This window comes from Rhinoderma darwinii, chromosome 9 (genome assembly GCF_050947455.1).
Source record: "Rhinoderma darwinii isolate aRhiDar2 chromosome 9, aRhiDar2.hap1, whole genome shotgun sequence".
NCBI classification, from domain to species: Eukaryota; Metazoa; Chordata; class Amphibia; order Anura; family Rhinodermatidae; genus Rhinoderma; species Rhinoderma darwinii.
In genome coordinates this window covers 42,356,199-42,376,564 of record NC_134695.1, presented here as the reverse complement: position 1 = coordinate 42,376,564, position 20,366 = coordinate 42,356,199, and the positions used below count along the sequence as shown (strand labels likewise).

Sequence of the window (20,366 nt, the reverse complement as noted above, 5' to 3'; positions counted from 1 at the left end):
TCACTGTGAGGGTTGCAGTGAGGGGTGTTTAGGACACCAGTTCTCACGATCGGTGGGGGCTCCAGTAGTGGGGCCCCCAGCAATAAAAAAAATTAGCACATATTCTGTGGATAAGTGATCATTTTTTATTCAGGGCCAACCCCTTTAAATCCCTGCTCTCTCTAGGCTTAGGAGTCCGGGGGGCGGTGTCACTCAATGACTGACCTTCCCTGTATGAGTAAGTCAACCCGCTGGACTTATAAGCAGGGGTCTAAATTAATAAATTACAAGTTTCACTGAATCTTTTCTCAAAAACTATGCATTAAGCTGTTCAGCTCCCCTTCTCTATGGCATGCTACTGGCCAGCATGTTCTATATGATAAATTCACTTTCATGCTAATTATATTGACATAATAATACTCAGAATACCACACTGGAAAAGAGCGTGTGTGAAAGAGGAAACTAATTTACACAAACACATTTAGTTAGAACTAATGCTTAAAAATAATATAATATACAGTGAAGGAAATAAATATTTGATCCCTTGCTGATTTTGTAAGTTTGCCCACTGTCAAAGACATGAACAGTCTAGAATTTTTAGGCTAGGTTAATTTTACCAGTGAGAGATAGATTATATTAAAAAAAAAAAAACAGAAAATCACATTGTCAATATTATATATATTTATTTGCATTGTGCACAGAGAAATAAGTATTTGATCCCTTTGGCAAACAAGACTTAATACTTGGTGGCAAAACCCTTGTTGGCAAGCACATCAGTCCGACGTTTTTTGTAGTTGATGATGAGGTTTGCACACATGTTAGATGGAGTTTTGGCCCACTCCTCTTTGCAGATCATCTGTAAATCATTAAGGTTTCGATGCTGTCGCTTGGCAACTTGGATCTTCAGCTCCCTCCATAAGTTTTCGATGGGATTAAGGTCTGGAGACGGGCTAGGCCACTCCATGACCTTAATGTGCTTCTTTTTGAGCCACTCCTTTGTTGCCTTGGCTGTATGTTTCGGGTCATTGTCGTGCTGGAAGACCCAGCCACAAGCCATTTTTAATGTCCTGGTGGAGGGAAGGAGGTTGTCACTCAGGATTTGACGGTACATGGCTCCATCCATTCTCCCATTGATGCGGTGAAGTAGTCCTGTGCCCTTAGCAGAGAAACACCCCCAAAACATAATGTTTCCACCTCCATGCTTGACAGTGGGGACAGTGTTCTTTGGGTCATAGGCATCATTTCTCTTCCTCCAAACAGTTGAGTTAATGCCAAAGAGCTCAATTTTAGTCTCATCTGACCACAGCACCTTCTCCCAATCACTCTCAGAATCATCCAGATGTTCATTTGCAAACTTCAGACGGGCCTGTACATGTGCCTTCTTGAGCAGGGGGACCTTGCGGGCACTGCAGGATTTTAATTCATTACGGCGTAATGTGTTACCAATGGTTTTCTTGGTGACTGTGGTCCCAGCTGCCTTGAGATCATTAACAAGTTGCCCCCGTGTAGTTTTCGGCTGAGCTCTCACCTTCCTCAGGATCAAGGATACCCCACGAGGTGAGATTTTGCATGGAGCCCCAGATCGATGTCGATTGACAGTCATTTTGTATGTCTTCCATTTTCTTACTATTGCACCAACAGTTGTCTCCTTCTGACCCAGCGTCTTTCTTATGGTTTTGTAGCCCATTCCAGCCTTGTGCAGGTCTATGATCTTGTCCCTGACATCCTTAGAAAGCTCTTTGGTCTTGCCCATGTTGTAGAGGTTAGAGTCAGACTGATTAATTGAGTCTGTGGACAGGAGTCTTTTATACAGGTGACCATTTAAGACAGCTGTCTTTAATGCAGGCACCAAGTTGATTTGGAGCGTGTAACTGGTCTGGAGGAGGCTGAACTCTTAATGGTTGGTAGGGGATCAAATACTTATTTCTCTGTGCACAATGCAAATAAATATATATAATTTTGACAATGTGATTTTCTTTTTTTTTAAAAATATAATCTATCTCTCATTGGTAAAATTAACCTACCCTAAAAATTCTAGACTGTTCATGTCTTAGACAGTGGGCAAACTTACAAAATCAGCAAGGGATCAAATACTTATTTCCTTCACTGTATATAATAACATTAAAAATAAGAGTCTAAATCCTAAGGTTTGGTTCAAATGTAGCGGCCAAAGTCATTGTTAAAAGGGTTGTCCACTACTGGACAACTGATGACCTATCCACCGGAGGGGTCATCAGTACATGATCCATACCGCCCAACCGTCCCGATTCCGGCGGGACAGTCCCGGTTTCTCACCGCTGTCCCGCCCGGTCTTCAAAATGTCCCGCTGGGCGCTGCATCAAAACAGCTGATCGCTGCTGACTGCAGCAGCGATCAGAAGAAGGGAGTAGTCTTGCGGCGGTGTTCTCACTGTAGATAGCATCAAAACCAGTGAGAACGCCGCTGCAAGACTCCTGCCTTCTGACGGTGAGTGAAAGCAGAGTGCATGTGAGGAGGAGGGTCTTTTTTTGCTCCCTGTAGGAGTTGGAATCCCCAATCCCCGGCCGGGGATTGGGGATTCCGGTACAGGAGAAGTGAGTGACTACACTGTCCATATATGGACACAGCGACGTCACTCACTTCTGAAGCTGTGGGCTGTGTGTGGCACTATGTACAGGGGGGCTGTATCTGGAGCTATCTACAGGGGGGCTGTATCTGGAGCTATCTACAGGGGGGCTGTATCTGGAGCTATCTCCAGGGGGGCTGTATCTGGAACTATCTACAGGGAGGCTGTGTGTGGAGCTATCTACAGGGGGGCTGTATCTGGAGCTATCTACAGGGGGCTGTATCTGGAGCTATCTACAGGGGGGCTGTATCTGGAGCTATCTACAGGGGGCTGTATCTGGAACTATCTACAGGGGGGCTGTGTCTGGCGCTATGTACAGGGGGGCTGTGTGTGGAGCAATCTACAGGGGGGCTGTGTGGCGCTATGTACAAGGGAGGCTGTGTGTGGCGCTATCTACAGGGGGGCTGTTGTGGCACTATCTACAGGGGGGCTGTGTGTGGCACTATCTACAGGGGGGCTGTGTGTGGCACTATCTACAGGGGGGCTGTGTGTGGCACTATCTACAGGGGGGCTGTGTGTGGAGCTATCTACAGGAGGGCTGTGTGTGGAGCTATGTACAGGGGGCTGTGTGTGGAGCTATGTACAGGGGGTCTGTGTGTGGAGCTATGTACAGGGGGCTGTGTGGATCTATCTACAGGGGGCTGTGTGTGGATCTATCTACAGGGGGGCTGTATCTGACACTATATTTAGGGGGCTGTGTGTGGAGCAATCTACAGGGGGTCTGTGTGTGTAGAGCTATGTACAGGGGAGCTGTGTCTGGCGCTATCTACAGGGGGGCTGTGTGTGGAGCAATCTACAGGGGGGGCTCTGGTGGATGATTTTTCCATTGACCAGTAGCAGAGTTACACAACTGGAAAAAAAAATCCCCATCATGTAACTCTACTACCTGTCAATTGAAAAGTCATCAACCACAGGGTCTCCCTCTTGACTTTCATTGTTCTCAGCCTTTTGGTTTGTCCTGCAGCTGCCGCCGTGATGAGCAAATGTTATACCCAAGATAGGAAAAGCAACACAAAGACGACATAACCGGATCCATAATATCTGTGATATCCAGACAGACTAGAGATCCGCAGTGAGAATGTGCACGCGTTATTTGCAGAAGGATCTGGCCGTGATTTGATGTGTTGATGCCAGATATCGGGCGTGGTTAGGGGGCGTGGCTTAAAATGTCCCTCTTTTCCAAATTCAAAAGTTGGGAGGTATGCATGATCTGTGGGGGTCCGACACCCGGACCCCGCACCATTAAGCTGCTCCAGCTGTCTCCAAGCGCAAGACATACATGCCGGAAGCAGTTGGCTCCAGCCACTGAATAGTGGCCGAGCTGCAGTTTGGCAGCACGGCCGCTATGCAATGTATGGAGCCATCTGCTTCCGGCTCCGTACATCGCTTAATGGGCCATAACATCCGATGCCCAGAGGTAGCCGGAGCGGCTTACCGGTGTGGGGTCCGGGTGTTGGACCCGCACCAATGATATACTGATTATCTATCCGGTGGATAGGTTATCAGCTGTTCAGTAGTGGACAACCCCTTTAATAGTTGCACAATTTTGCAGGTAAAACTGTTATTTACCTGCATAACCACATGGGCATTAACAATCAATTTGAAAACTGCTCCACGTTTTCGGTCGTACTGTGGCTCCTACTGAACCCAGCCTAAATCTCAGGGATGGATGGTTCTCCTTACCATTAAATGAGACTGTAGATGGTCAGGTAGGTTTTTTTCCACGCTGGGAGGGATGTCATAAATCTCTTGGGTTTGTTCTCTGCTGACAAGACCTTTTACTGCCATTGGTGGAATGTCGTACACCTGTATAAAACCAATATCTAGTTAAAATCTATTTAGTAAAACCGCTTTAATAGCTGCTCAGACCTCAAGAGGGAATGTTAAATATACTAAATTACCACTTATGGTGACAATAGGTTCAGTGTAAAAGTCTGGTCAAAAGCAGCGGTTGTGGGTTATCAATTGGACTTAACGTATGACCATGAGGACATCTCATGAATGTTTTAATGTGATATTACAAACCTCTGGGCTGTAGCTGTTCACTAAACACCTGGTGGGAACATCATAGATCTCCTGTGATCCAGCAGGAAGGAGATGCCGAGGAATGTCATACTCATCCTGTTGCTCTGGCTTGGGTGAATCATACACATAAACTTGTCCTTTTCGAGTAGGAAGAACAACCTGTGCAAGAAAAATCACATCAAAATCATATAAACTCTGCAGAGATCTCCAAATTTCAAAAATTACTATTACTACAAATATATGATATAAATCAAATATTCACAAATTACAAAGGTGTCAGAAAAGGTAAAGCTTCCATACATATTAGATTTCTGTTGATGCACGTATTCTTTTCAATGGTATCATCTTATATTTATGCGCCGCTTATTGGGTAATCCAATGAGACTGACAGCTATCTAGTCCCTCATAACCATGCGCCATCTGATCAGCAGAGCATGTATGTTTATTGCCATCCAACATGCCCCTACCCATTAGCTGTCAGCAGATCCTGCCAAAATTGGTGAGATCTGCTGAGATCTTTAGTTCAGGTATGTTATTTGTTCATGACAATCATATTAATCCCGTCACCAGCCAGACATACAGTGAAGGAAATAAGTATTTGTTCCCTTGCTGATTTTGTAAGTTTGACCACTGTCTAAGACATGAACAGTCTAGAATTTTTAGGCTAGGTTAATTTCACCAGTGAGAGATAGATTATATTTAAAAAAAAAAAGAAAATCACATTGTCAAAATTATATATATTTATTTGCATTGTGCACAGAGAAATAAGTATTTGATCCCCTACGAACCATTAAGAGTTCAGCCTCCTCCAGACCAGTTACACGCTCCAAATCAACTTGGTGCCTGCATTAAAGACAGCTCTTACATGGTCACCTGTATAAAAGACTCTTGTCCACAGACTCAATTAATCAGTCTGACTCTAACCTCTACAACATGGGCAAGACCAAAGAGCTTTCTAAGGATGTCAGGGACAAGATCATAGACCTGCACAAGGCTGGAATGGGCTACAAAACCATAAGAAAGACGCTGGGTGAGAAGGAGACAACTGTTGGTGCAATAGTAAGAAAATGGAAGACATACAAAATGACTGTCAATCGACATCGATCTGGGGCTCCATGCAAAATCTCACCTCGTGGGGTATCCTTGATCCTGAGGAAGGTGAGAGCTCAGCCGAAAACTACACGGGGGAACTTGTTAATGATCTCAAGGCAGCTGGGACCACAGTCACCAAGAAAACCATTGGTAACACATTACGCCGTAATGGATTAAAATCCTGCAGTGCCCGCAAGGTCCCCCTGCTCAAGAAGGCACATGTACAGGCACGTCTGAAGTTGGCAAATGAACATCTGGATGATTCTGAGAGTGATTGGGAGAAGGTGCTGTGGTCACATGAGACTAAAATTGAGCTCTTTGGCATTAACTCAAACACCGTCCCCACTGTCAAGCATGGAGGTGGAAACATTATGTTTTGGGGGTGTTTCTCTGCTAAGGGCACAGGACTACTTCACCGCATCAATGGGAGAATGGATGGAGCCATGTACCGTCAAATCCTGAGTGACAACCTCCTTCCCTCCACCAGGACATTAAAAATGGCTCATGGCTGGGTCTTCCAGCACGACAATGACCCGAAACATACAGCCAAGGCAACAAAGGAGTGGCTCAAAAAGAAGCACATTAAGGTCATGGAGTGGCCTAGCCCGTCTCCAGACCTTAATCCCATCGAAAACTTATGGAGGGAGCTGAAGATCCGAGTTGCCAAGCGACAGCCTCGAAATCTTAATGATTTACAGATGATCTGCAAAGAGGAGTGGACCAAAATTCCATCTAACATGTGTGCAAACCTCATCATCAACTACAAAAAACGTCTGACTGTTGTGCTTGCCAACAAGGGTTTTGCCACCAAGTATTAAGTCTTGTTTGCCAAAGGGATCAAATACTTATTTCTCTGTGCACAATGCAAATAAATATATATAATATTGACAATGTGATTTTCTGTTTTTTTTTAAATATAATCTATCTCTCACTGGTAAAATTAACCTAGCCTAAAAATTCTAGACTGTTCATGTATTTGACAGTGGGCAAACTTACAAAATCAGCAAGGGATCAAATATTTATTTCCTTCACTGTAAGTAAAGCCAGAGTTTTTTTTTGTATAGCCACTGCACCTCCCGTCTCTATAGAAAATAACATGCACATTTGTTGAGCAGAATTTGTATGTAAATAGGGGCAATAACGAAATAGCAATTTTTGATGTGGAGTTATTTTGTGTACGGCCCACTATATTCTGGAATATTACGGCTACCACTAGGTGGAGACAAATTACAACACTGAATGTTACCTATATTTTGTCATTTGTTAACATGGTAAATGGCTGCTGTATGTAGAGGTATATAAATCAGCCTCACATTTCATTCTCTTCTAGGGTTTTACAAAGTGTTCTGCAGCACATATTGCTTAGTCACCGTTGCGTTTATTGCTTAAAGAAGACCTGTCACTTTTTATATTACATTGCAAATGGTTTCCAAATATATTAGAAAATACTCCAATTCAATGTATAGGGGTTTAAAGCTGTCAAATATCCATCTCTCTTTGCAGGAAAAAGGTGCACCTCATACGTGAATGGGATGCATCTCAGCCTAATATTGTTTCATTGGATTCAAGACTCCTATTGTACCTCATACACAATCAGAGGTATATATAGGTCCTACATAGACAGAAAAAAATAGTGGTTAAGCCATAATGGCATATTACAGGGATATCCTCTCGTAGGGGAGAATATCTCCAACATACAGCGCGGCACGGAGCACCATATGACAGCACACGAGGCCTTAACAGGAAATAAATGAGTTGAGTTTAAATGAAAGGAGAACTTAGATAGTTAGACTATATCTACATATGATGTTTGGTTAATAACAATCTATTGTTTTCTGTTATCAGGTAGAGTCTGACTGTAATGTTCTTTCATGGAATTACTGACAGGAAGTTTAGAAAAACATTTGCCTCCATGATCACTTTATCAAGGAGATTTCCAGATCTGAGAACCCCTAGAAAAATTAGACAGATACATGTGAGTGATATTACTGTATGAGTTCACAAACTCAAAAGGAATAGATGATCTGTTAGGCTGGATTCACACGAGCACATTACGTCCGTAATGGACGGAACGTATTTCGGCCGCAAGTCCCGGACTGAACACAGTGCAGGGAGCCGGGCTCCTAGCCTCATAGTTATGTACGACGCTAGGAGTCCCTGCCTCGCTGCAGGACAACTGTCCCGTACTGAAAACATGACTTGCGGCCGAAATACTTTCGGTCCATTACGGACGTATTGTGCTCGTGTGAATCCAGCCTTGGAGATAATCACACTGGGAAACATGAGGCTTTTTTGCAGGCAGAAAAATCGGCCTCATTTGCCGTGTTTCTCTCCCATTTCTCCTGATGTCAATGGGAGGTCACAGACGTAAACGGCTGAAGATAGGGCATGTCTCTTCTTTTTCCCGTGAGCGTTTTTACCGTTCGCAGGAAAAAAACGCCTCCTTTTTCGTACGTTTTTTGGCTCACTTTACGACGCGGTTTCCACGTAAAAAAAACTCTATGTAAACTCCCACTATAGATTAACAGTGAGACTAGGCCAGTTAGAGCCTGTTCACATCTGTATTGGAGGCTCCGTTAGGGGCCCCTGTCATAGATCGGGCCTAAAGTAATAGCATGCTGTCTGTTATGCAACGGAACCGGCACTTCTGGTATTTCTATTGTTCTGCTCCCCTGACCAAACAGAACAACGGAAAACCAACGCAGATGTGAACAGGCACTTACTGGTGTGGATTGTAAGTGGTTCAGGACAGGATTTTACTTACTACAGCAAAATATACGTTTCAATAAATTAAGTAAACATAATAACTAAGGCCGGGATCACACACACAGTTTTGATGCAATTTTTGGCCCAACACAAGAGTGGACACAAAAGAAAGGGGACGACATGTTCTTGGTTCAAAGGGAGAAATGCCTTTTATTTCAGTCATGAACTTATTATAAGAGTATGGCCTAGTGGTCAAATTACCTTAAAAAGGCAGCGAGATGGCCGCCCGCTTTCTAGCAATTCTAAACAAAGCATTTCCACCCTGTTATTTGAAGGGCATGATAAAATATTTATAACAGGAGCACTAAAAGGATAATGTTGGGGAGGGGGACAACAGATGAAGGGCAGTTTTACAGAGCACTAGGGTCTGTATACTTCAGAAATATGCACGGTCGCTCTTGTTCCCAGTATTAGCGGCGGACACAGGAATCCCGTGAATCGCTTTGTCAGGTGGACATTTCTTTTATACAACTTGTCATTATTAGGTTACCAGAACAAAGCAAAGTGCAATACTAAATAGCCTGCAAATCCCACCAGCCGCCCTCAGGTTACCATAGCGAACACATCTAATTACACTAAAAGCCATAGGCACGGCTATATGTAATGCAGTCATCCATACCAAAGGTTACATAGGCCACATCATATGGAAACACATTTACGGCATGTCAGACCGCACAGCATTATACAAACACATCCATTACTAATGCTTCTCTACAGGCATAAACAGGGCACATATACATTAAAAAGACCATTCTCCATCTGGTAAGTTACATTATTTAGTTGTTGAAACACTATTGTAATGTAGAACTATTAGGCCTTGTTCACACAGTGCAGATTTCGAATTAATGTTTAAGTAGGGAGCAGACACATAAGGCCTTCCTTTAGATATTTCTTCTGTTTAGGTTTCCGTTCCTGGTTTTGGCTTAAAAAAATAAATACATGCAATATCTGTGTGAACAAGGCCTTAGTAGACACAAGCTGTTTGACGGCGGTCTGTAGCGTGGTATTGACTGACTGCAGGCCTCCATAAACATCAGCAAACGAACAAATGTTTGATCCAGCACTTCGCATGGTAATGTTAGGACTTTATTAAAGGAGCATATTAAAATCTACCCGATACAAAGGAGTGTGGATTGTGATATGCTCTATTAATAAAGTCCCCACAATGCCATGTGATGTCCTGGATTAAGCCTATGTTCTTTTGCTGTTGTATACGCTTAGCCTAAACCAGGTCCATGCACTGAATCACTGAAGACGATGGACACCGGTGAGCTAGAAGTTTTTGTTTTACTACATAAACAGCAGCCTGTGGTGTGATGACGGATTTGCAGGGACAGGGGGCAGTAGCTGTGAACTTGTAATCTGCCACAGCCCTATATATTCTTATGGTGTCCTGGAACCAATGCTAATATAACCATTATATTAAAGTGGATGTCTGACCGTTTTGTTTGTACTGTAATAAAGCCTATGATAACCCGTGGTTTTTAAAGGGTAACTAAACGTTCAACAAATTTCTGACATGTCATAGTGATATGTCAGAAGATTTGATTAGTGGGGGTCCGAGCACTGAGACCCCCACCAATCGCTAAAACGAGGCTGCAGAAGTGCTCGTGTGAATGCTGAGCCGCTTCGTTTCTGGTACGGGTTCAATAGAAAGTCTATGAGCCTGTACTCCGATACATTGGTTTTCCGGAAAAAGCCGATCAGAAACCAAGCGGCTGAGGTCTCACATGAGCACTTCTGACGCTTCGTTTTAGCGATTGGTGGGGGGTCTCAGTGATCGGACCCCCACCAATCAATACTTCTGACATGTCACTATGACATGTCAGAAGTTTGCTGAACGTTTAGTTACCCTTTAAAGACAACCTGTCACCTCTCCTGATATGTCTTAAAAAACTATTTAAAAAAACTATTTTAAAACATATTGTGTTAGAACTGTACACTGTGCCATTCCTCTGTTATTCTTCCTGGACATTTATGGATAAATTGACAACTGGGTGTCACCAGATGGGGGTGTGTCCCTACACAGACTGACCATGTCCAATCAGTGCTAACAGAGTGAGACTGTGTAAGGCACAGGGCAATGGTAACACCCAGTTTTAAATTTATTCATCCATTTCTAGGAGGCATAACAGAGGAACGGCACAAAGTTCTAAAAAAAAAAGAAAGATGCTCCAGAATTTTTTATTTCATGGGGAACGCAAGTATTTACTAAAATAGATGTGTCAGGAGAGATGACAGGTCCTCTTATAGCACCACAGCCTCTTCATTCTAACAATTTGTGGGGTGTCCAAGTGCCTAGTCACCTATCAACCCCTACCATCTTCTCATATGAATCTTCTACATAGGATGATTTCACCAGTATTTACATTTGACTAAAACTCTTCTATAAAATTGCCACATTTTATTTTCCGATTCATTTATGTACTAGAAAAATACAACATAAAATGAAAGAGAAGAGTTTTCCCCCAGAGAATCCGGTCACTGGGTCCACACCCTCCCCACCCAGCATTGTGTCATATTTTATTCTGGATATGAAATTACATGGAAAAAATGTCAGCTAATTTTATACATCATGTACCCGCAGCTGCCTACCAACAAGTGTAGAAACCATGTCATGTTACCAGGGACATGTGAACATGTAAATTACATGATTCTACAGGGCAGGAAGTTGTTATGTTGTACTTGGCGATGACGCTAATAAAACAGGAAGTGCCAGAGATTAGAGACATCAATAAAACACCATCACAGAACTCCGCTCGTACTCAATGACACGATGTAATTACATTTCCTGACATGAGAGACTTGTTCATACATCAGAGCTACCAAATTTAATCTTATGCTTCGAGGCTATGCACACATTACCCCTCCCGTTGTCCCTGAATGCCCCGTCAATCTTAGGATTTGACAGTATAAGGGTATGTTTACATGTAGCGACCAAAAACTTCTGAAAATACGGAGTTGTTTTCAGGCGAAAACAACTCCTGATTTTCAGACGTTTTTGTAGCCACTCGCGATTTTCGCTGCGTTTTTAACGGACGTTTTTGGAGCTGTTTCCCATAGAGTCAATGAAACACGGCTACAAAAACGTCCCAAGAAGTGACATGCACTTTTTTTTTACGGGCGTCTTTTTATGCGCCGCATTTCGTTCGTGGGAACAGAACATCGTAAAACCCATTGAAAGCAATGGGCAGACGTTTGTAGGCGTAATGGTGCCGTTTTTTCAGGCGTAATTTGAGGCGTAAAACGCCCGAATTACCTCTGAAAACACTGCGTGTGTACATAACCTAAAACTGGCAAAGTTGTATTATAGGGAACTGAAATGCTCATCTTCTGAACCCTTTTTAAAATGTATCCGGCTCACCAGAAACACAGGGAGAAATTGATCAAAACTAGTGAAAGGAAAAATGGAGCAGTTGCCCGTAGCAACCTTTCAGATTGTAGCTGAAATCTTCAGAGGCTCTGTGGAAAATGAAAGCAACAACCTAATTGGTTACAAAGTTACATAGGTTGCTATGGACAACTGCTCCACTTTTCCTTTTGTACTAGTTTTGATAAATCCCCCTCATTGACTCACATACATTATTGGACTATGGGAATTTACAAAGACTGGCTTTTTCTACGCCAGTCTTAAACAGAAGCCCGCTGATTTGAAGATGCTCTAAATTGGGCTGTCCGTGCACCAAAAACTGAAATTAGCAAAATGTACGCCAGCTCAGACCAGTGATCTGCAGCTAAGGCCGGGTTCTCACGGGCCGGATACGACCTGGAACCCGCAGTACATTCCGTTTTAAAAATCTGTGTAGGCCGTTTTTCAGACAGAATTTCCACTGCGGATAGCAGCGTTTTAAAAAAAAAAAACGTCGAAACGTAACCCCTCCCTCTTCTATGCGCGTAGTCCGGCCTCCTACGATATAGGATGAAACGTCATCCCAGGAGGCCGGACTTCAGGAAGAAGGAGGGCGTTCTGGGTAAGTATGATTTTTTTTTCAGTAGTTGCGATTTTTGCGGCGTAATCACTGTGAATACACGGCAAAAGTCTCAACACTTGGCTTTATGTTGCAGGTTTTGCATCTCCAGAAAACCCGCACCGGAAAATCAACAAAAACGCAGCATGAATTCTGCACCGCAGGTCAATTTATTAACGTTTACGCTGCGTTTTTTTTCCGCAGCATGGGCATGAGATTTTCAAAATCTCGTCCACTTTGCTGCTACTGTAAACGTGGCGGAATTTCCGCACATAATTCCGTTGCGGAAGTTCCGCAGCATTTACGCTACGTGGGAACCCGGCCTAAGAAACCTATTCTTTATAACACGCAGATATTTTTTTTTTGTAGAGGAGTGTCCTGGCAATGAAATGCTTCCTTCTCTCAAGTCCTTGTTATTACTACTGTTCCAAAGGTTAAGGGGGAGGGTGGCGGAGTTACTGACGTCTTCTAACTTATTGTCTGTCTGTGAATAGTACACTATGGGATTTTCCATCCAGTGTATGCAGAAGGTGCAACCCTCTGCAGCACCTGCCAAAGTCCTAACATTTTCCTAGCTGCCATGGCTAATATCCCCTACTGACTTCTTTATTTCCCTTAGTATTGAGGCTTGCCCTGTCTATAGCTGCATGCCAGGTAACATTTTCACTGAAGAACAAAGAAACAAGACTTTATTAGCCGTGAAAAAGGGTTAAGCTGTGTGTTCTAGAACAAGCTTGTGGTTTGAGACCTGCCTGTACAAGTTGAGGCTTTGACGTTTAATGCTGTGCTGGCAATTGGCGTTCCAAAAATACAGTCTCAGGGCAAAGACCCAGCGTACCTCCAGAGAAGCCGCCTGGAAAATTCCTGATGCAAGATCCTGTATCCAAGTCCCAAATGTGGCTGTATACGTCTGGAGAGATTTTTCTATAGCTATTAATTTCAATGAGAGTATTTTATAGGAGGTCTTGGTTGAGCGATATGTATATTGGGCCCTAACTGTATAATCCAGCTTCATTAAAGGGGTACTCCGGTTTTTATGTACATGATGTTTAATCATAGCATAATAAAAAGTTATACAACTTTCTGATATATTCAGTTTCAAGAGCTCTGCTCGCTGTCAGCGAATGGAAATATTCACTATATTCAGAGGCCGAGATGCTGTCCTTTAACCCCTTAGGGCATGACCAGACGTGGCGTATTTCTTCCGCCACTGTCCGCATCAATGCCGCACATAATCTGCGTTGCAGATTCTGTTGCGGCTCTGCCTAAAATCGGCATTAAATTGATGCGGACTAGCCGTTGCGTATTGAGGTGAAAGTACTTCCCTTCTCTCTATCAGTGCAGGATAGAGAGAAGGGACAACCCTTTCACTAGTAAAAGTAAAATAAATTCTTACTTACCCGGCCGTTGTCTTGGTGACACGTCCCTCTCTTGACATCCAGCCCGACTTCCCTGGATGACGCGGCAGTCCATGTGACCGCTGCAGCCTGTGATTGGCCTGTGATTGGCTGCAGCCTGTGATTGGCTGCAGCCGTCACTTGGACTGAAACGCCATCTTTGGAAGCCGGACTGGAGAAACAGGTTTTACAGGTTGATGTATATTATGATCGGAAGTCACTGTCCAGGGTGCTGAAACAGTTACTGCCGATCGTTTAACTATTTTAGCACCCTGGACAGTGACTATTTACTGACGTCGCCTAGCAACGCTCCCGTAATTACGGGTGCACACACGTAGTCAACCGTAATTACAGGAGCCCCATTGAATTCCTCAGTCTGGCTATAGACCTAGAAATGCATAGGTCCAGCCAGAATGAAGAAATGTAATGTTCGTAAAACCAATACGCTCCGCAGCACACATAACATCTGCGGACTTCATTGCGGAATTTTGACTCTCCATTGAAGTCAATGGAGAAATTCCGCAATGAGTCCGCAACAAGTCCGCTACACGTCCGCAACAGCCAGTGTATGCTGCGGACACCAAATTCCGCACCGCAGCCTATAGTCCGCAGCGGAATTGTCCACAACGTGTAAACGAACCCAACTAAGAAGCTGTGGAAAGCAATGGAGAAACGTCTACACTGCGGATTTCCGCAGCGGACTGTCCGCTGCGGAATTCCAGAGCAATTCCGCCACGTCTGGTCATGCCCTTAGTGTCCTAGCCCTTTTTTTCAATTTTCATTTTACACTCCCTGCTTTCTATGAGCCATCACTTTTTTATTTTTCCGTCAGTCGAGTGGTGTAAAGGCTTGTTTTTTTTGCAGGAGGAGTTGTAGTTTCTATTGGCACCATTTAAAGTACCGTATAATGTACTGGGAAAATTCTAAGTGGGGTGAAATTGGAAAAGACTGTGATTCCTCCATTTTCTTTTGGGCTTCGTTTTTACGTCTTTCACCGTGCAGGAATGTTATACTCCTTTTACAAAGAAGAAACAGTTTGTTACGAAAAATAAATATTTTTTTCTATATTTTATTTTTTCGTTGATTGAGCGGTGGGAGGGTTTATTTTTTGCGGCATGAGCTGTGGTTTTTATTGGAACATACGACTTTTTGATCACTTTATATTAAAAAAAATTTCACTACTAAGTTGACCCAAAAACTTTTTTTTCTTTTTACGGCGTTCACCGTGCGCATTAAATAATGCTATATAGTAATAGTTTGGACTTTTACGGACACAGCGATACCAATTTTGTTTATTTTTTACATGACTTAAAAGAAAAATGAAAAAAGTTTTTTTTTTAACATTTTTTCACTACTAAAAACTTTATTTAACTTTTTTTTACACAATCACTTAGCTCCCCTAGGGGACTTGAACCAGCGATCGTTGGATCGCTGGTACAATACACTGCAATACTAATGTATTGCAGTATATTGTCTTTTTTACCGGCTTCTGTTAAGCCCTGCCAGAGGCTGTGATGAGCTATTGGAGGGAGCTGCCCCCTCTTTTCAACGCCTCAGATGCTGCGGTAGCAATCGTTGTTCCTGGCTGTTAGTGCCGGGTGTCAGCTGTAATACACAGCTGACACCCGCAGGCTATGGAGCGTGCTCAGCGTGTGAGCGCGCTCCATACATTCACCCACGCACCATGATGTGCATATACGTCAAGGTGTGTTAAGGGGTTAAACTTCCAATTGACACAGTGATAGGTGCACAGCCTCTTAGTACTGGAGTACACAGAGAATTTTTCCACAAAAGTGTAAATTTCTACTGCGGATTAAAAACTGCACCGCAGCTCAATTTATCAAGGTTTTCTCAGCGGATTGTTTCCGCAGCGAGTAGATGGGATTTGTTGAAATCTCATCCACTTTCCTGCTACTGTAGGGGTATGTGCACATGGCTTATTTTCAGCCGTTTTTCGGGCCGTAAACGGCCGAAAAACGTCCAAACAGTCGGAAGCAGAACGCCTCCAAACATCTGCCCACTGATTTTAATGAGAAATACGGCGTTCTGTTCCGATGGGCCATTTTTTTTACATGGCCGTTTTTAAAAACGGCCACGTAAAAACCGCACGTGAAAAAGAAGTGCGTGTCACTTCTTGAGACATTTTTGGAGACGATTTTAATTGACTCTATAGAAAAACAGCTCCAAAAACGGGCAATAAAAAACGCTGCGAAAAACGCGAGTTTGCTTAAAAAACGTCTGAAAATCAGGGGCTGTTTTCCCTTGAAAGAAGCTCCGTATTTTCAGACGTTTTTAAGTAAGCGTGTGCACATACCCTAATACGCATACGCATTTTCTGAATGCGGCTTTGGAGCCGTATTTTCGGATGTAATTCGGGGCTAAAACGCCCGAATTACATCCGTAAATAGGGTGTGTGAACCCAGCCTTAGAGCCAATTAGTTTATTGCATGATCAGCTGTTACACAGTAGGAAATGCACCCTTTGGGGTAGGGACACACGTAGCGGCTCCTGTCCAAACGGGGTGCCACAAATTGCACAAACATGCTTTACTGCAAATCAGCAAGTATTTTTGTTAGTGTCCATGCCGTTTTGTCAGGTAAAGAGCAGTTTTAGGCTTTGTTCACATCTGTGTCTGGCTTCCGTTCGTGGGTTCTATCAGACCTTTCCGTCAGGGGAACCCACAAACGGAAACCGAACGGAAACCAAAGCGTTGATTTCAATGGTAATGCTTCCGTTTCTAATGTTTTTTCTTGGAACTTGTTACTAGATTTAAATGAAGTTTAATGCCATGCCATTATATTTTTAGATGTTGGAAGGGGTTTTGCAAGATTAGAAAAAAGGGTCTGCTTTTTCTCCAGAAATAGTGCCACTCCTCTCCATGGTCTGTGACTGGTATTGCAGCTCAGTTCTATTCACTAGATAGTGGGCAATACCAGATACAGCCCATGAACTTAAATGTGATGGATAACAGGTGGATCCCGTCAGAGACACGCAGCACCCGCTGACACCGAACCCGTCAGTCCCGCTGACCTGACAGATTCAGGTTTCATCACACGATACAGCTTCTATGTATCAAGGATGCATAGAAGCTGCATCTGAAAAGTATATTTAATAAAAATAAATTACAAAGTGGCACAAAACACTAAAAAATAGTAACAAAAATTAAAAACAAAGGCGTTTAAAGAGACAAATTGATAACGTAGCCATAAATGCTGCGATGAAAGCAAGTGAATAGAGAAATAGCAGCGCGTCTACGGAGACAAAGCAACAGTCCTGCTTAGAAAATAATCTCACTAGTCTTGTCGTTATTGTAGTAGCATATTATATGGCTGATAGTGTCATGAACGGACATGGTTGCACATACTGCAAAATACTGTAATCTAATTTTTATATAAGTATATATATATATATATATATATATATATATATATATATATATATATATATAGTGAATTGCCGTAAGCGAGGACGTAACCAGTTAGCAAACACAAGGCGTCATAGTTTCTCCATTGGACAGCCATTGATCCGACCTCACATTTGCAGTCCGATCTGTTTACTTTGGGGTAGACAAACAATGGGGCAATGGGAGTCTACAGCAGGCATTGAATTCTGTTTGACAAAGAAGAAGGACGCTCCTACAAACAAAAGGTTAGGAAATAACTGTGACACTCACATCTGTGACTTTACATCTGTCTACACAAAGGTCAGTGTGAGTGGATCCAGCCCCCAGAGCTCACACTTTATTTCTACATAGAATTAATATTAGCAGAATTCATAGGGAATAAATGTCAATGATTTATTGCATGATATACAGGATTAAACATACAGTGAGCGGTCTCGATGTGTTATATTATTATTAATATTAATGATACATTGAATCTACTATTTGCGAATCTTTGCACACTCCTTTTTGTAATGATCTGTGATATATACATACACTACCGTTCAAAAGTTTAGGGTCACTTAGAAATTTCCTTATTTTTGAAAGAAAAGCACAGTTTTTTTCAATGAATATAACATTAAATTAATGAGAAATACACTCTATACATTGTTAATGTGCTAAATGACTATTCTAGCTGTAAACGTCTGGTTTTTAATGCAATATCTACATAGGTGTATAGAGGCCCATTTCCAGCAACCATCACTCCAGTGTTCTAATGGTACATTGTGTTTGCTAACTGTGTTAGAAGGCTAATGGATGATTAGAAAACACTTGAAAACCCTTGTGCAATTATGTTAGCACCGCTGTAAACAGTTTTGCTGTTTAGAGGAGCTATAAAACTGACCTTCCTTTGAGCTAGTTGAGAATCTGGAGCATTACATTTGTGGGTTCGATTAAACTCTCAAAATGGCTAGAAAAAGAGAGCTTTCATGTGAAACTCGACAATCTATTCTTGTTCTTAGAAATGAAGGCTATTCCATGCGAGAAATTGCCAAGAAACTGAAGATTTCCTACAACGGTGTATACTACTCCCTTCAGGGGACAGCACAAACAGGCTCTAACCAGAGTAGAAAGAGAAGTGGGAGGCCCCGCTGCACAACTGAGCCACAAGACAAGTACATTAGAGTCTCTAGTTTGAGAAATAGACGCCCCACAGGTCCTCAACTGGCAGCTTCATTAAATAGTACCCGCAAAATGCCAGTTTCAATGTCTACAGTGAAGAGGCGACTCCGGGATGCTGGCCTTCAGGGCAGAGTGGCAAAGAAAAAGCCATATCTGAGACTGGCTAATAAAAGGAAAAGATTAATATGGGCAAAAGCACACAAACATTGGACAGAGGAAGATTGGAAAAAAGTGTTATGGACGGACGAATCGAAGTTTGAGGTGTTTGGATCACACAGAAGAACATTTGTGAGACGCAGAACAACTGAAAAGATGCTGGAAGAGTGCCTGACGCCATCTGTCAAGCATGGTGGAGGTAATGTGATGGTCTAGGGTTGCTTTGGTGCTGGTAAAGTGGGAGATTTGTACAAGGTAAAAGGGATTTTGAATAAGGAAGGCTATCACTCCATTTTGCAACGCCATGCCATACCCTGTTGACAGCGCTTGATTGGAGCCAATTTCATCCTACAACAGGACAATGACCCAAAGCACCTCCAAATTATGCAAGAACTATTTAGGGAAGAAGCAGGCAGCTGGTATTCTATCTGTAATGGAGTGGCCAGCGCAGTCACCAGATCTCAACCCCATAGAGCTGTTGTGGGAGCAGCTTGACCGTATGGTACGCAAGAAGTGCCCATCAAGCCAATCCAACTTGTGGGAGGGGCTTCTGGAAGCATGGGGTGAAATTTCTCCCGATTACCTCAGCAAATTAACAGCTAGAATGCCAAAGGTCTGCAATGCTGTAATTGCTGCAAATGGAGCATTCTTTGACGAAAGCAAAATTTGAAGGAGAAAATTATTATTTCAAATAAAAATCATTATTTCTAACCTTGTCAATGTCTTGACTATATTTTCTAGTCATTTTGAAACTCATTTGATAAATATAAGTGTGAGTTTTGATGGAAAACAATCCGCACAGCACCTTCCATTGATGGAGTCGATCTCTTGGGAGAAAAGCATTACATCATCTTCTATTTATATCACCAATCCCATTCACCGGGACAAATAAGATGAGCATGTGTGTGATCGTGAAGGGGGAGGTAGCCAGGGACACTGGGGATTGATAAGCAGAGAAGAGGGAGATGACAAGATGCAGAGATCTGAGTGTCTTCCCTTCCGACTGTCATGGAGCAGACTTGCTGGCTAATTAGTAGGAGCCAGATGTGAACTGGAACGTCTCCTGCACATTAGTCAGAAGCAGAAGCCATAGAGGAGCTGCTCCTAAACAAGACTGCTCCGTTATATCAGGGGTACGATATAATAGCTGAGAAAACATTGACGTAAAGGACACTAGACAGTATTTATAGGGTTAATTAAAGAAGACGTTCACCAAATTATCAGGCTTTAAATTTGATAATCAGATTTAGTCATCATTTTTCGGTTCATTTCTAGGTAAAACCACAACAGCAACAACGTTTCAACATGTAAGGCTGCGTTCACATCTGTGTTGTGGCTTACGTTCTAGCGTATCCATCAGAGGACCACAAGAACGGAAGTTAACATTTCCGTAAAAAAACAAACATTGATTTCAATGGGTTTTATATTTGCATCAGTTGTGCTCAGTTAGGCTCCGTTCTGTCAGGTTTCCGGCTTTTGACAGAAGAAATACCATAGTCTGCTGCGCTATTGTTTCCGTCAGAAATTACGGAAACTTGACGGAAAGGAGCATTCCGTTTTTTTTAACATTGATGTCAACGGATGACGGATACAAACTGATATGCCATCCGTTTGTATGAGGTAGGCTTCGTTCACATCTGTGTCGGGACTCCGTTCATGGGTTCTGTCAGACCTTTCCGTCAGGGGAACCTATGAACGTAATCCAAACTGAAATAAACGGAAACCATAGGTTTCCGTTTGCATCACCACTGATTTCAATGGTGACGGATCCGATGCAAATGGTTTTCGTTTGTCCCCGTTGTGTAAGGGTTCCG

At 42.8% G+C, this 20,366-nt stretch overlaps 1 protein-coding gene across 1 annotated transcript in view; it reads right to left on the bottom strand.

Moving 5' to 3' along the window:
* Positions 1–20,366, bottom strand: part of BCAR1 (BCAR1 scaffold protein, Cas family member) — a 147,330-nt gene that overhangs the window by 15,068 nt on the left and 111,896 nt on the right. Inside the window, exons 3-4 of the mRNA XM_075837553.1 lie at positions 4,610–4,768; positions 4,268–4,390 (exon numbers count right to left, since the gene is read on the bottom strand). Coding sequence (XP_075693668.1) covers positions 4,268–4,390; positions 4,610–4,768 — 282 coding nt within the window. The remainder of the gene's footprint in view (positions 1–4,267; positions 4,391–4,609; positions 4,769–20,366) is intronic.